Source organism: Labeo rohita, chromosome 4 (genome assembly GCF_022985175.1).
Source record: "Labeo rohita strain BAU-BD-2019 chromosome 4, IGBB_LRoh.1.0, whole genome shotgun sequence".
NCBI lineage: Eukaryota > Metazoa > Chordata > Actinopteri > Cypriniformes > Cyprinidae > Labeo > Labeo rohita.
In genome coordinates this window covers 32,325,140-32,343,140 of record NC_066872.1, presented here as the reverse complement: position 1 = coordinate 32,343,140, position 18,001 = coordinate 32,325,140, and the positions used below count along the sequence as shown (strand labels likewise).

Here is an 18,001-nt window from a genome sequence, read left to right as displayed (position 1 = left end):
TGGTCAAACTGCATTTTAAAGTGCATGTTAATGCACTTGTTGACTGGGCAGCAAGGCAGAAGCCTTCACTTTTGAATGCAACCATGGGCTGTAAATTATCTGTACAAGGGGGTTTGTAAAGGAAGTCGGAGCTTGTCTCAGTAAGCAATAAACCAGACGCTCCTATCAGTGGGTCCAAAACTTTTTTCCCATACACTGCCCCCCCCCCCCCCCCCCCCCCCATCCGCTAGGTTAGAGATTGCCCTGGACCCGGTTCAAGGATGTATTCTGGGGAGATGTGTGTGTTTTGTCTTTTTTTCTCGTCTTTCTCTCAGTCCCTAAACAAACACAAATATTCCAGCTATTTTATGTCTCTCCCGGGTACAGCTGTAACAAAAGAGCAAAACTAAGGAAAGCAAACATGTTGCTGTTGGCGAGGAGGCAGCATCTTCAGACTGACTGGAAGAGCTCCGTGGCCTGGCTCCGGGGAGCAATGGGTGGGAACCAGTGTCCCCTTAGTCCAGACCCTGCGACCGAAGGGATTTCATCCCCCCTTTTTTCCGCTCCAGTTTTAAGGGGTTCAAACGACGGCTTTCTCCCTCGTGAGCAGGCACTGTAATGCTAACTAAATGACATGCGTAATTGAAATTTTGGGCAGGGTTTGATGGTGCTGCTGGCTGTAATTGAAATAGAGGGTGTATGGTTGGGAGAGAGGGGGCCTTCGGGAGGAGGAAGAGGGAGGGGGGACTTGTTTGGGAAACTGTGAAGCGCAGTGGGCGGAGCTGGAGATGCGGACCGGTCCGTCTCACAAGGGAGATGTACGTTTATGAGTGTGTACGAGTGTGCAATGTATGCGATGTGTGTGTGCACGCGTACAGTTGGAGAGGAGTCGGAGGCGTGTGCGAGGCGTATTGGACGCGTGTTCTGGCGGCCGCCCGTGTTAATATGAAGAAACCTGGGGCAGGTCACTCTACCCCCCCGTGAGAGCGCGAGCGTTCTGCTGCTGCGCTGCTGGCACTTGCCGCCTCGTTTCTCGCGGTAAACAACACATTGCTTCACAGTTGGACTGCTACGGCCAAAAACACAAACCCCAGAGGAAGTTTTCTTTTTTTTCCTGTTCCTACTTTTGAACAAGAAATACAGAGACACAAAAGCAAGTGAGTTTGTCTAGTCTGAGAGTCTGTCATGTGCGGGAGATGACGGGCATCAGTGGTGTTGGCTGATCTTAATAACACACCAGACAGGAGGGAGATGCTGCCCAACATTGGGTTGAAGACTCCGCTTTCAGCAATCTGGTTTGAAATCTCTAGTGTGAACGATAAACTGGACTGAAGTCTTTCATTTTACAACCCATTACTGAATTAACTGCTTTAATACTTACTGCAGCCTGGTTTGTAGTTGAACCCTGGCGGAAGTAGAAATCCTTGTTGTGCTGCAGCGGCCGCCAGAGTTCTCTGATCTGGAGGGAACACGGGTATCATCAGTGGGGGCAACTGACCCTGGACCTGCTGAAGAGATAAAAAGAAAACAATTAAGATAGTTGGTCACAAACAAAGAGTCTAGCCACTAATGAAGAAAGTCCTTCAGACCACTCGCAATTTGATCATTGACCATCTGATGCCACATTGGTCATGAACTGGCATTATCTATTTCATATTTGGTTTATAAACGCAGAACGACTACATGTCAGTTATACTTCCTGTCTAAATAGATGTTTTCTGGCTAGAATAAGTTGCAAGGAGGACCACACTTTGTCCGGCCAGGGAGAGTTTAAACACAGTGCTTGTCCAGCAACTGTCACCTGAGGACAAGTGAGGTGTGGACGGGTGGCTCTTGGGAGAGTTGGTCCCCTTGATTATTGTCATGTGAAGGAGCTTCTTCATGCTCTGGCAACAGCTGGCCTCCATTTCTGCAGAGGACCATGCTCGGCAACTCGCCACACCACTTCACAAGGTTTCCAGGATTTAAAAAAAAAGGAGGAAGGAGAAAAAAACCCAAGCCAGAGACTTTGGCAAAGGGAGAGTCTTGAGACACACAGGCCCAAAGAAGAAGAGGACAGATGGTTCTACTGACGAGAATAACACTAAAGCTCCAAAAGTGACAATACTGTATATATGAAAGTGACATGCTCTGCGAGGAGAGGAGGCGCTTTATCACAGCAGTCGCATGTTAAGATGAACAGAGGCTGGGAGTTTTTGAATTCCAACCACAGAGCAATCATTCCTCCATTTTGGTTAACCACAAACGGCAGGCCTCCTGTTCCCAGATCAGGAGACAGTGGCGTTTTATTGTTGCATTTCGACAGGACCCCCCACGGGCTGGTGCGGCTCTAACTTCCAGTCCTAATTGGACATATGCTCCTCTGGTTCTGCCTGCGTCTCCTCACCGCGAGCTGCGGCTCTGTGGTTACAATAGCGCGTGCTAGCCAATGCGCACGCGTGTGTTTGTGTTCTCTGGTGGTTTTGAGCAAGGAGTGTTTTTGTGGCAAATTACAAGCACACGCTCTTCTCTTAAACGCATAGACATGTAAGCAAGTGTGTGTGGGTGCATATGGAATTAGAGGCTCGTGGATCTCCTCAAAGCGTTCGAACACACCGTCATGCTGTTCTCTATTCAATCAACGTAGCAAATAGCATTACCCACGCAGAGTAGGTGAGGCTGATATTGACATTTTCAGGCCAGTTAATGCAGTTTTGATGCTTCCAGTTGACATGTATCATGAATTGGAGAACAGTAGGACTAAACTTTACAGTTGCTTTCAAAGGAGATTAAAATCGAAGGCCTTGAATGCTTGACATCACCTCTCATTGGCTGGGACTAGGAATGTATGACACATTTAAAAGTAAAGGGCCGAAACAAAGAAGACTTGAAAAGAGTAATCTTGGACTGGAACAATGTACCTCCACTGTTTGATGTGAAACTAGTAATAGTTTTGTAAAACACTCCGTTGCACCTAAACTCTAATAGTAGGCTTCCCTTTTTGTCTTTGTCATAACTTGCATGAAAACTGTGCAATATTCCAGAAAGCTTATGACAAAAGTGTCAACTCCAGCTGCAACTCTATAAAGCTCTATTAATCAGCCAACAGCTGGCTGTGGAATTCCATACTGGCTCCTTGAACTCTCTGGTTGGAAGAATGGCTTGGAAAAGCTTTTAAAAACTTTTAGAAAACAGAGGAATCTGTCCTGTTAATTGGGTCTAAATGGGTTTTACAACAAATGTTAGATAAGACAAATACCCTCAGTGACTAGTCCTATAGGCCAGCTCCACAATCAGAAAAATACATGTAAAACATAAATAACAGCTGTTTGTCTATTTATACATAAAACATACAACAAATATAGCTAAGCTTGAACCTTAAAAAACCCAGCCTAATCAGAGAAATTGATGGCAAAAGGGAAAAAACTTTAGAGATAGGCTAACTTTGCTACTTCCATAGTTGATATGAAAAGAGAGAGAGATTGAGAGTGAAAGAGAGCAAGAAAGAAAAAAAATGCTGAAAGAAACAAACGGAAAGGGAAAAAGTGGAAAGTTGGCACCAAACTGAGTCAGAGCCTCTCGCCAGGCGGCACAGCTTGAACCTAAAGCTTTTTGAACATAATGAAGATGTGCAGATAATTAACATATGCAGTGTGAACAGGTTTGCTGGCACGGAGGAGAGAAAAACTCTAAGGTAGAGCTATTATTAGGGAGTAATTTGCTCTAAGAAGTAAATGAGTGAAACAATAGCTGCCAGCATTGACAATATGGCTCACATCTGAGAATGCGCGCAAGAACGGTGGTTAAGAACGAGTCCCACCGCTAAAATCTGTTTCCAGCCATATGCTCCGGCAATTAAAGGCGGGCCTCGGTGACCTCGCACTGAAGAGGGGACACATAGCCATATAACTAATAATTAATTTGTGCCTGGATAGCAGCGTTAGCACACACGCACTGTACTTGCAGACTGGCACTTAATATTAGCCCCGTGGACGTGGGCATAGGCCATTAACTTTTACAGAGTGCCTGCGATGATTGCCAGTCTGGTGCAGGCGTCCATACGAAAGGACCGTCCCTGGTGGATACGATCGAAATTGCGCACGCGCTCAAACAAACACGTGCGGACAATTTGCTTTTGCATACGTGGATCTACTTCCTGAGTCTCTTTATTAAGTGTCTCGGCTTATTATACACCTGGTTAAACATTGATGGCTGAAAAAGGAAACTGTCAATTGTTTCATGCTCATGAGAGTGTTACTTCATATCAACTGTGGGATGTCACTTTAGGGTGTTATCAGGGCCTTAATAGAGTACAACAGTGACTGCTTCCACTTCTTTCAGCAGCTTTGGGTCTGCAAGTATTTTCCCATTCATTTCCTCCATTGGGATTTCAACCAAACCAACAAGCTGTGAGATGAACTACAAAATTATAAATTTTAATTTGTAAAGTTTAAAAAAAAAAGTTTTTTTTAGAAAATATTTCAAAATAGCTGACTTGTGGCTACAGTCTCGTATTATTAGCTTATAGTAGGTTTGTTTTTATATCTAACCTTTAAAAGTCAGATATTCTATGGAAATAAATAATCAGAGTTGGAATCTGATCGAAGTCTAGACCAGTAAAGAGTAGCATTGAGGTCACATGACTAATGCTTGATCTCTCTTTTCCATGCCTGATCGCGGCTTCCAGACAAATGTGGCATTTTCAAACCCTACCAAAACAACAACCCTGCTCTTTCCAATTGCAAACGCATGTCCATTTTCTCACTCATGCCCTTCGTTCTTTTTTTCCAAGTATGCCTCTCATTTTTTTCCAGCGAACGGTCCTTTTCCGTGAGCCAAGGGCACCTTTGGCTGATTAGCGGCTAATGAAATTGAGTGGCGAGCCTGTGTCTGCACAGCCAGCCTTTTATTAGGCCCCCATTAGGTGTGAGTGCAGGAGGTGCGTCAGCCGCCCGCTGTAGGTGGGCATAACGCAGCGCCCATCTGCTCCTCTGCCTGTGTGTCCTTCCTCAAATAGCTCCCATTAGCTGCCAACCACCGGGCTGAGAGAAGCCTTCCCCACACACTCAAACACACCAAGACACGCATTCACGGGCACACACCAGACTGTTATATGCTGCTCAGGGCCAGTCGCTTAGGTAACACACAGTTGTTCTGCACTTGGAGAGGAAGTAGAGGTGGAAATGGACACGTATAACACTTTGGATCTGTTAATTTCTCTCCTTTTGGCTTCCATGTTGAACATGGAGCACTTTGGAGAATTTTCTGCCTTCTTTTAAGGTTGAATTTCACTCATCATTCTCTCTCTCGCTCAATGTCTTGTTGAGCCCGTGGCCCAAATCTTTACTTACAACTAAGAGTTAAATAAGCATGTTAGACATGTCTGTCTGGCACACTTTCTCCCTTGCTGTTTTCTTTCCAGGAAAACTGAACTTACAGTACATACAATCAGAACAAGCACAAAGACACATATTTCTTATATGTGGCCTGAAATGTCCTTAATAATATAAAGTGAGTGCTTATATCAATTGCGAACATGTGTTGGGAGACTCCCCCTCGTCATCCACGGTGTTGCACAAAGCCCAGTTCACACAACCAGTGCGGCCACTTCATGCAGGAAAAACACCAATTACATTCATTTAGGTGTAATGAGACAAATTAAACAATTACACAGCCAATTGGGTTAGCCGCTCCTGTGCACAGGACCTGGTCTAACTCTGATGCGCTAACGCTCCTGTTGTCTTTTTTTCCTCTTCAACCTTCTTTTTAACTCTCATTCCATGGGAAAATGGATTTACAATCTCAAGGAGGCACTGACGCTCAGCAAATGAGTCTGATTGAGTTAGGAAGCGATCATGCTGTGTTTGACATGTATAAGCTACTGCCGTGGAAGCCCTTTATTAGGTTAGTTTTCCCGAAATGTAGGTTGACTCTAATATGTGTTTTATAAGCAGCCACCAGTTTCTGTCGCCACCGTGTCTGAAGACTTAAACTAGTTAGTTAGCTAAAACATGCAACAAGAGTGCCAGTTTCTTTATCTGCTGCTAATGCCGCCGTGCTAAATAGATGACGTTCTACGTCAAATTAGCCAGCGTAAACAGCTCCTCATGGGAGGTCGGGCTACTCGTGTTAACTGCTACTTTGACAGCGGAGGAGCCTCACCTCGGCCCCTGCGCTGGGTAGCGGAAATTTTCTAACACCAGCGCGACGCCCTGCAGAGCCGGAGGAGGTGTGCTGAAAGAAGGCTGCTAATGAGAGAAAAGCGAACAGACAGCGGGAAAGTGTTAGAGTACAGCGGAGCTCAGGAGGAGGTTGTTCCAGTGGGCAGCTCCTAGCCACAGCGCCCACAGGTCTTTCTCAACATTACGCCTCTCGTTAAGCATGGAAATGCATTACATGTATCCTGCATTTCATGCCTCAAGCTTCTCGGCAGGTGTATTCTTTCATCCAAGAACCTGTGTTCCTGGTTGGATAACCGTCAGGGGTCCTGTGAGGGACCCGTGAGGGGTCCTGAGTGGAGACACAGCATTAATAGGAATGAACGAGTGTGTATGCATGTTACCCCCAAGAGCCTAAAGAAGTGGCCCCACACTGTGAGGGATATATGTGTTAACTGTGTGCGGGATTCAGGAGTAACTCTTCAAGGAGTGTAGGAGTTCTACAGGCTCTTCACTTTAAAGTAAACATGGAACAGCATTGACATCCATGACTACTTTGTTTTTAAGATTTATTTTTGGTGTTTCTGCCTTTTAATAGAATAGGACAGTATTGTAGACAGGAAGCAAAATGGGAGAGCGAGACTTGACTTAGGACGCCCGAAGCACAACTGTGCTATATGTCGGTGCTCGCCACGATGGTATTGGCGCCGACCCATTTGACTTTTTTAATGTGACTCATATGTGACTCTGGACTACAAAACCAGTTACAAGTCACACAGGTATATCTGTAGCGATAGCCAAAGATGCGTGGTATGGGTCAAAATTATCCATTTTTCTTTTATGCCAATTTTTTTTCAATATTTAGATTTTTTTGCACCCCTTAGATTCCAGATTTTCAAGTTGCTGTATCTTGGCCAAATATTGTCCTATCCCAACATTATCTCAGCTTGTTTATTCATCTTTCAGATGATGTATAAATCTCAATGTCCAGGGTCACATATCGGAGTAAAACCAATTATTTGACGAGGATAAGGGTTGGATTGTGATTGGACAATCACATGTTAAAAAGGTGATGTCAGCCAAAAAAGAAAAAAAACAAAAAACAAACAAAAACATTTGTGTTGTTGTTTCAAATAACATGTGAGACCAGGAGCGTTTATTAAAAAAGTAAATAGGGTCGACTTTTATTTCATGTTGACTTCAAGCTTATTTTCCTTCTTTTGGATGTGGAATCTGGCTTTTGACCTCAATAACATTTTGTATTAAACTCTAAACATACTCTAAAAGTTCAGGACTGCTATATTTGTCTCTGACGCAAGTGTTTGCTCAGAGTATGTTAGCGGCCTGTGTGTTAGACACAAGTCAAATGTGTGTTTTTAAGGAGGTGATTTAGGGCTAATATGTGATTGGCCCATAACAAGGGTCTCCTCCTCTCGCCCCCCTCCTCCTCCTCCGTGTTGACTGTGAGAAACTATTGTTCCACTGGGCTGAATGGAGAAGTGCTTGTTTGGGAAAAGGTTGCAAAGTCATGGGAAAAAGAAGCTTTGTTTCTGTGAGCGACGAGCGGGGCTCGAGAAACCCAAGCGGACGTGTTTTGGGGACTGACGCACACACAGCTGCTACTCACACACACATACAGACATGAGCTGATGCGGATTTTGAAATAGACACAGATAAGTCTCACATACACATGTTCAGGCTAAGCTGTGGAGTATGAACATGCACACACAAACAAACACAGCTGCAACACACACAGTCAGGCACTAAAAGAGAATGGCAGGGGTCCAGCGGACGAGAGTGATCTGTGTGTGTGTGTCTGTGTGAATAGTCTCAGTGTGATGTGGCTTCCTGGCCAAAACTGCCAGAGTCCCTCTCAAGGCTAAGTCTCATTTTATCAACCAAATTAGACTCATCTCATCTCCTCTTGCACACAAAGCCTTTATTCGCTTCACACCTGCACACACAAAGCAGGCCAGTGTCTCTCAGCCCTATGTCGAAGTCAGCTGGGACAAACCCATCAAAAAGTGTCTGTGTTTAGTTTTCTACTAGCTCCCTTACCAGCCATTAGAGCATTAACTACACATATATTTGAAAGATTCATTTAAATCATAGTTTGTATGTCTAAATACAAACTCTTTTTAAAAATGTATTAAGCTGTCTGTCTACTGCCTACTTAGGCAGCTACCTTTTTAGGCAGCATATTAACCGAAATGGAATCTGGTAAGTGATTTAAAACGTGATTTGCTCTTCACAGGCAGCTACTTTGTGGACCACACAAAGAGTGAGTAGCTGACATCTAATACTTTTAGGAAGTTAAATTCAAGTGTTTTGTCCTGCATTGTGCAAGCTATTTTAAACAGTTAGCAAATTCTTTTAGCATTACAATAAAGGTAGCTATGACCTCATATAATTTAAAACACTACATAGAACGTTCACTTTTAAATTTTGATGAATTTATTAGTGCTGTTCAAACGATTAATTGCGATTAATCGCATTCAAAATAAAAGTTTGCACTGTGTATATTTTTATGCATATATAAAGACACACATACAGTATATATTTTGATAGTATATATATTTACATGTATATATTTATATTTAATTCATATTATATATAAATATATTTAATATATAAACATAACATTTTTCTTAAATATATACATGCATGTGTGAGTATTTACATATACATAATAAACAAACACAGTACACACACACATATTATGTACACAAAAACGTTTATTTTCGATGTGATTAATCGTAATTAGTCATTGCCCAGCACTAGAATTGATATTAATTCAACCTAAAATCATTCATGTGCATGCTGTTCTAAGTGCATGGGAGAATTGTTTCCCAACAGCATATACAAAATGGGGGGGAAACAGGCTTTTTGTAAATAGACTATTATTATTTTTTTTTTAATAATTATTTTTTTAATTACTGAGGTTGTCTTTAAATTACAGGTACAGTATTTCATCATAATGTTGCTTTGTCTTTGTTTGTGTAGCTACATTTTGATTGATCTACAAAAGGACTATGAGAATGGACTCTGGATATCAGCGCTGATGCTCGTTTATGATTGGCTGAGGGGGGGTTGATTGCTGATTGGTGGACTGGAATGTTTGATTGTCATGAAACCCCACAGTCACGGTGACAAGTCACTCGCATTGTGACATACCTTTCCAAAGCCATAAACGCAAAACATGTATACAAGTCTACAAGTGGACACGTACATCTATATGAAGACTCACCTGGATCTGTTGCTGCAGGAGGTTGATTTTGTGTTGTTGCTGCAGAAGTTGCTGCTGTTGTCGTGCAATCTGTGGACAGAAGATGTCAAACTGTCAGATATGTCAAACTCTTTTTCACATGTTTGGATGGTGACGGTAAACAGTGTGTTTGAAGCTCTTGGGTTTGCTTTTGTATTTCATACATATTTACCAAGGCGTGGCGCCCGGTCCTGGAGTGTTGTGTGTGTGCGCATGAACAGGGGTGTGTTAGTATGTGTTAATACAGATCTGTTTTCTTTTGTAAAACTGAGCTACCCAGAAGCAACTCTACACACAACAAAGCTAAAGCACACTCTTCTGTATGCAAACACCTTTAGACTCCTGCATTTATGCTGGAGGGGACCTGAAAGTTAAACACACACACTTACAGGGGGATGAAGAGAACAGAAGGTTTCTTTGTGAATGTGGTTTGAAAGTGGAGAACGTTAGTATGTTACACATTCATACCTCTCCTTCACATACGCACACACACACACACACACACACTGATAACACTGTTCTGTGTTCTGCACTACTTAAATGTTCATCACAATACCACTGTCCTAATCAGACATGATAGGAAGGAATGGGTCACAACGGTTGATTAATTTACTGGTCATCTAACAGCAAACTATATTATTAGTGAGGCTGGCTAGGTTATCTTTTGCTAATTTGGTTTTGTTTGAATATTTTAGCAGTGGTGCTGTCGGAAATGTTTTGTCTTTAAATGTACCCCCTTTAAAGTAACAATAAAAATAGGAAAATGTTTTAAAAAGACTCCTGTTATGAACACAAAAAAGGTTCTTATGTAAATGCTTGACAATCAGGGTCAAGAGAACCCGGAACCAGCCTAATATACAGGATTTCCTTAACCCATCGAGTAGTCGATTTTAAAAATATGTCTGCTACTTATGAGGCAAGCTTCATATATCAGATTGATTATTTTCTGTCCCTTCTAACAGCAAAATGCTTTGCAAAGTGACTAAATTACAGCCTATCAGAACACGTATTGATTAATACACAGCTAAGTGCAGTATTTTTGACCAATGAGATTTCATTGTACATAACACCAAGCTTGTCGTTTTACTACATTGTACCTGGTTAGAACTTGCAGTAGATCACCAGATTTATTTAATATCTAGATTTGTGTGTCAACTTAATTTATCATCAATAAACTTACTTAATATACACTACCAGTCAAAAGATTTTTAATGGTAATGTGGTAAAGTCTCTTCTGCTCACCAAGCCTGCATTTATTTAATCCAAAATACAGCAAAAGCAGTAATATTGTAAAATATTTGTGCTATTTAAAATGACTGCTTTCTTTTTGAATACATTTTAAAATGTAATTTATTCCTGTGATCAAAGCTAAATTTTCAGCATCATTACTGAGTTTTCAGTGTCACATTATTCTTCAGAAATCATTCTAATATGCTGATTTGCTCTTTAAGAAACATTTTTTTATTATTATTGTTATCAATATTTAAAACAGTTGAGTACATTTTTTCAGGTTTCTTTGAAGAAAGATCCAAAGAAAGCTTTTGTAACATTATACACTATACCATTCAAAAGCTTGTTTTTGGGGAAAGAAATTATAGAAAATAATACATTTATTTAGCGAGGATGCTTTAAATTGATCAAAAGTGATGATAAAACATTTATAATGTTACAAAAGATTTCTATTTCACATAAATGCTGTTCTTCTTTTTGAGCAGCAAATCAGAATATTAGAATGATTTCTGAAGGATCATGTGACTTTAGTAATGATGCTAAAATTCAGCTTTGAAATCACAGGAATAAATTACATTTTAAAATATATTCAAATAGAAAACAGTTATTTTAAATAGCAAAAATATAAATAGCAGAAGAGACTTTAAAAAAACATTAAAAATCATACTGTTTAAAAATGTTTGACTGGTAGTGTATATATATCAGCATTATATCAGCCTATCCTGCCCTCCAAATATTATTTTGGGCTTCAGCCATTCAAAACAACACTAGTTAGGATCAGATGTAAAATAACTGATGAAGTGTGCAGAACTGATGAAACACGTGGCATATGCTTGGCAAAACATGGTGAATAAGTGCTGACCTGGTCCTGTTGCTGTTTCGCTAACTCCATTTGCTGGCGCTGCTTTTCGATCTGCGAAGCGGCCAGTTTCTTCTGCTCCTCATGGGCGGCCAGTAGCTGCTCTCTGAGACTGCTGAGCTGCGTGATCATCCCCATCAGCTGGCGCTCTTTCTCCGCCAGGCTGTCCGGGGTGCCTGCAGGGGTTAAAGGGCACAGGCCAAGGGTCAGAGAACTAGTCGAGGAAGCCTTGTACCCAGATGTGCTCCTCCTGAGATGTGCTATCGCCCTGGTGTTTACCTTGCCGTCGCTACACATTTAGCATGAGCTGACCTCCGACCTCGGCTAAAGCAAAGAACGCTCTGACATACGAGCAGCCCCAGAGCAGACGGCAGGAGGGGAAGACTAAATCACTCGACAGGATGTCGTTGCGCTGCAGTATTACCCCAGACTACCACCAATCAAACAATGTGTGTGTGTTTGTGTGCTAAACCCCTAAAGCGTTCAAATGTCCAAATGAGCACATGTCTGTTAATGAGTTCATGTGTGTGCAATTGTGCGTCTGAGGTCATATATCTGTGTTAAAACACACACACGCAGACACACGTCTGCACGGCCCCACAATCCCCCATTGTTCTCGGCCTCTACCTTCTGAGGGGCCACATTCCTCAACAGGGAAAAACAGATGATGAAGAAAGCTAGAGAAAGAAGGGAGTCATAGCAGCTGACCTGACCCTTTGCCCTGGCAGGAAGGTGAGAGTAGGCTCCATTTGTAACCCCTTCACAAACACACACACAGACTCAACAATGCACAATAAAGGCAACTGTCACAGGCGGCCAGTTGAAAAAATAAACCTGCAGCTCCCCTTAACAGCTCCCAGACTGAGCTTTCACAAGAGGGTGTGCATCTGAGCTGGCCCGGGACAAGGGAGGGCCTTGTGTGAAAAGTGACGAGTCTTCCAGAGAAAAGAGGGATCAAAGTGATCTTTCTTTCCCGCTTTCTTTACAAGACCCTGTTGATCATGGGTTAGAATGTCTAGATATTTTTCTTTCAATTTTAAAAATGTTTAAATTGAAGCATTTTAAATATTTAAATGTTAAATATTTAAGTTAATTTAGATTTTAGTATCAATTATGATAATTATGTATTGTTTTCCAACAAAAATGTGTGCTTGAATTTACTGCTTTCATGTATAATTTCCAGCTATTATTGCAAATAAAAACCTAATAAATATATTTAGTATATTGTATTTTTGTAAATAAATCCTAACATTAAACAACAAATATAAATATTGTTTCAGGCACATATAAATTATGTTGCTAAAAATAAAGTAAATCATTTCTTGTTCAGTTGTTTCCCAACTGTGCTGTTTCCACCACTGAATAAAAAACTACAAAAAGGTAATTGCAACTTTTTATCTCAGAATTCTGACATTTTTTCCTCAGAATTGCATGATACAAAAGTCACAATTCTGGTTTTTATTCAGAATTGTGAGATATAAACTCGCAATTGTGAGTTCTAAAGTCAGAACTGTGTGATATAAACTCGCAATTGCGAGTTATGAAGTCAATAATAATTGTTAGTTATAAACTTTATTCTCAGAATTGCGTGATATAAATTCACACTTGAAACAAGCTTTTTTTCTCGCAGTTGTGAGTTTATATCTTGCAATTCTGACTTTTTTTTCTCAGAATTGTGGCTTAACTTGCAAATGTATGTTACAAAGTCTGAATTGTGAGATATAAACTCAAATCTGAGAAAAAAGGTCAAAATTGTGAGTTTGTCACAATTCTGACTTTATTTCTCAGAATTTAGATTTTATTTATCAGAATTGAGTTTGTTTTGCAATTCTGACTTTATAACTCACAATTTATATCATGCAATTTTGAGAAAAATGTCAGATTTGCGAGTTTATATCTCAATTCTGATTTTAAAAATTGTCAGTTTAGATAACTGCTAGATGTAAACTCGCAATTGTGAGACAAACAGAATTGTGACAAAATGTCACAATTGCCTTATTTTTTTATTCAGTGGTGGAAACGAGCTTCCATAGTCTAGCTGTTTTTGACCAAAAAAAAAAAAAAAAAAAAAATCGCATCTGAACATTGTTGGTGGACATACCCCTAAACCAGAATTATTATATAGGGTTTACCAACTAGTCATTCAGACTGCCTACCAACTAGTTTATTCTAGAAGCATTTGCACGTTCCTAGCGCAGTCAGTAAGATTCACTCATTAAAATGTGAACGGACCTCTGACACAATATACTCTAGATGCCCTAAGACTAGAGTTGACAGAAGGTGTTTATACACACACATAAGAAAACACACCAACCTCATCAATCACAACCGAAGGCTTTTTACCTCGCCTACTGAAAGTTCAGCTTTGGATCAATAAGTGGTTTCCTCTCTCTCTAAACATCCTAAGGCTGCCTTTACTGCCTTGCCTCATGTCACAAACCACAGTAATTAACCAATTTGTAACAATGTAATACCTGTCAAGCAGCTCTCACTGCTAATTAATGACTGGGCTTAAAAGATAAATCCCTAAAGCAGCACAGTGCTGTGTTACATGAGGGAAAGAAGGAGAGAAGGAGGTTAGCCCGAGGCTCTTATTGTCCATTACCACTTTTCTTTCCATCTTTTCTTCTCTCATTCTGTCTCTTTCGCTCTGTAATCATCTCCTATGTGGTTAACACAGGCTGTTCTTTACTGTACAATATATTTAGTCGACTTCATGAAGTACAATACATCTGTTCTATTGAATGCATAGATCTGGTTCTAAATGCTGGTCAAGTTGTGCAAAAACACATGATATACTTCCGTATCACCATATCACTATACAGCACCCATCCACCTGTAAAGGTTCTGTATTTGCATCTATGGTTCCAAGAAAGAATTTTAACATTAATGCAAATATATTCTTCACACTACACTCTTAAAAATAATGGTTCTTTATTGGCACCAATGGTTCTACAAAGAACCTTGAACCTCCATAGAACCTTTCAAATGCAGAAAAGGTTCTTTATAGTGAAAAAAATGGTTCTTCTATGGCATCACTGCAGAAACACCCTTCTGGAACCTTTTTTTTAAAGTGTAAAAAAAATATGGAACTATTGACTGAAAATGGTTTTTCTATGGTATCACTGTGAAAACCCCCCTTTAAGTGTAGCGATCCACTATCAACCTTGGTTAAATTTCAGGGAAAATAGTGGCAAAACAGCTTGTAATGAATTTGCTAGAAGCAACTTAAGCAGTTTTGCTATACTTGCACTATTTTACTTTTTTGCCAAAAAAACATTCCCAAAGCCAGCAAAGCCAAACGTGAATGTACAAAATGATTCACAGGCTGAGAGTGTTCCTAATTGGCTAAAAACCATCCTTTAGACTTCCCGTCTTCCCGTTCCCATTTGCTATCAGGACATTTTATGTGAAATATAAAAAAGCCTACTTACAACACCTAATTTGAAACGACCTACTTGTTTAAACATATTTGTGTGTCCATTTCTGATCTTAAAGGGTATGCACACACAGAGAGGGGACAGTGGCGAAGGCCCTTTCCAACCGCTAGTCATCGGTGGTCGTGGTGGGGATGCTCTCTTGCTGAAATGTCAACACAGTGGGGTTACCGCACCGACGGCTTGATCAATGGCGCTCCCTTTTCTGCTCCAGGAGCGAGAACAAGCTTCGTTTGATTAAATATTTCTGAGCCGCTTAATGAAGTACATTTACTCCCGAGTTAGCCTCGCGAACACGCCGCTAGCGCGAGGAAGGTGTATGGAGGCTTGTTAAAGTGACAGTGGAGTGTGTTCTCGCTACGGTTGAATGACCTAACAGGATGTATCATTAACCGTGCTAACATGAGCGAGGCTGTTGCTTAGCAAGTCATCCCGGCAGATCATTAACCGTGGCCGGCGAAGAAGAGGCTAGCGCTGGGTGGATTAGCATACCTGTGCTCACGGAGCGCTTGAAGATGTCTAAGGTGACATTTGATACGTACAATTATAACTCTGATTAGAACTGCAAAACTACCTCTTCTGACCCAATCGCTTATAAAAACGTTGAATGCTTAGTTTCGCGCCACTAAAAAGAGACAACAGATATATCAACAACATACATACACTCTTAGGTCACATGAAGACACAAAGTCTTTCGTTTTACCTTTGATCTCTCCAAAGTTGCCAGAACCCATGGCCAATAGCTTGTCCTTCCAGTCCTTAGACAACAGCCTCTCAATACTGGGGGCCTCTGGAGGGGAGACAAGAGAGAGAGAGAGAAAGAAAGAGAGAGAATTACCACAGGCAGGCAACATCACAATATAGCTCATTTAAAGTCCATTTGCTGTAATAAAGGCCCGTCTCTCTAATGGCACCAACAGTAGGGCAGGAGGAAGAGAGGATGGAGAGAGAGAAGGAGAGAGAAAGACAGAGAGAGAGAGAGAGAGTTGAGCGGCTTCCTCACCTGCTGTTAGCCAATCATTAGCCCTATGCTCCAGCTAACACAAAGAGGCTCTTAATGCACCGGGTACAATGGACACATTATCGAGGCTGTGCGCTTTGTTTTTCTAATACACCCCGCGGACCCGCTAACCCCTCCACCCCACACGCTAATTACTAACCTGCCAAGGACGGACGTCTCAAACAAGAGAGAGAGAGGAAAATTACAACAACTCTCAACACCCCCCTCTGTATTCCTCTCTAACACACACACACACACACCAGTACCAGCATCACCATCAACATCACAACAATTAACTGTGATATGAAACAAAACGAGAGGAAGAGAGAGACACAAAGAGTGAAAGAGAAACACAAGGTATGCATTTGTGGTAAATGACAGCGGTCAGTATTTTAGCAGGTATTTCTACACACACACTAACTTTAACTTCAGTTGCAATTTCCTTTTGCTTTAGGTTTAATTTTATCCTTTCTTTTGATCATTCTACATCCTGTTGCTCAAACAGTAAAGCATGATGGGTTCAATTCCATATTATTTTATATGATAAATAATGTTTTGAAAAGCAAACATATATACAAACTTTACATTCAGTTACAATTAATTTTTTTTCTTCTGTTTTATCCTTTTTTTGTTATTCCAAGTCCTGTAGCTTCACCCTTTGGGGTCGACCAATGCACAGGCGTATTTTGTGGCCTTTTTCCTAATAACCCTTAAAGGAATCATTTTTGATCGTACAAATAAGAGCAATACATCATTTGAATCGGTATCAGATTTAAAATGCAATCAGACTTTAGCCATTAATATGTTTAAAGACACTGAAAAAAGCACAAATGTCAGTGCATGTTAAAGCTCCAAAACCCCCTCAGACCCCAGAGGGTTAAAAATAGTAAAGCATGATGCTTGGAACAGCAAGATCATGGGTTCAGTTTTGTCTATATTTATGTGACAAATTGTATGCTGAAAATTCAACTTGTGTATTCAGACTCATTTAAATCTTAAAATCACTACACCCTTATGAATATGAAAATCGACATCTTTAAAAGCATAAGCAAAAGCTTCAAATACACACATGAACTCTACATTCAAATGTGATTTCCTTTTACTTTTCCATTTCATCTTTTCAACTGTAAAGCGTGACGCTTGCAGTTTTGATACTGTATCACTTTATATGATAAATCGTGTCCTAAAATAACATCTCATTTAAATCGTAAACCACTAAACCCTTTGGAATATGAAAATTCACATCTCTGAAAGCAAACACACACACACTTAAACACTTTTCCACCAAAGTAAAAACACCAGGTGGCACCATTACCAATTCAGCTGGAGTTAAAACGCTGAGCACTAACCTGTGTCTTTGCGACTGATAGACTGTACAGGCCCCAGGTGGGCGGCACACACTTACACTCAAAGACTTGCCAAATAGAAGAAGACTTGCCAAATATTTAATGTCTGATTAGCGGTCAAACTTCCTCAGTGGCATGTCTGCAATTTAAAGTTTAGCGCATTCTTGTCTCTTGAGCATTTCTGAATATCCTCAGCGCTCCTGGTCTCGCCTCTGGACTTCAGAGTTTGACAGTTTCAGGCCTGTAAAACACACAGTCGTCTTTGGTTTATGGACACACTCCCTCACCATTCAGCCAATCGCCTTCACTGCTGCTGTTTCTACTGACAGCTGTCTCACTGTCACCCCAACAGGTGTTATTAGCCCTCGGCTCTCTCTCTCTCTCTCCTCTATTCTGGCATCTGTGCGTAACAATGACAGAGGCTTTTAAGCCCGAGAGCTTTGACAAGCGAAAGGTTTCAACAAATGGCCACTCCGTCTATCCCCCCTGCCTGCTCTCTCTCTCTCTCTCTTTCTGTCTAAGTATGTCACTTTCTCCCTCTCTCTCACCACGCCACTGTAATAGTTATTATTTTTATTTATTAACATGGCCGCTATTGTCCCTGCTGACAGCTCCTTCACTTTAACTATTAATAAAAATAGAAAGCCCTCTTTTATGTGACAGCCCGCAGCAGGGATCTGCGCAATCGTTTACTGCAAAATGGACGGAGAAGGAAGCAGATATGCTGATGTATCTGTCTTTCATGGCA

At 41.0% G+C, this 18,001-nt stretch overlaps 1 protein-coding gene across 8 annotated transcripts in view; it reads right to left on the bottom strand.

Moving 5' to 3' along the window:
• Positions 1-18,001, bottom strand: part of sox5 (SRY-box transcription factor 5) — a 235,301-nt gene that overhangs the window by 26,150 nt on the left and 191,150 nt on the right. For 7 of the 8 annotated variants that reach the window (XM_051107068.1, XM_051107071.1, XM_051107069.1 and 4 more), the window contains 4 exons: positions 15,611-15,697; positions 11,474-11,646; positions 9,364-9,432; positions 1,361-1,487 (listed from right to left, as the gene is read on the bottom strand). In XM_051107068.1, coding sequence (XP_050963025.1) covers positions 1,361-1,487; positions 9,364-9,432; positions 11,474-11,646; positions 15,611-15,697 — 456 coding nt within the window. The remainder of the gene's footprint in view (positions 1-1,360; positions 1,488-9,363; positions 9,433-11,473; positions 11,647-15,610; positions 15,698-18,001) is intronic. The other variant, XM_051107067.1, reaches the window with a different exon arrangement.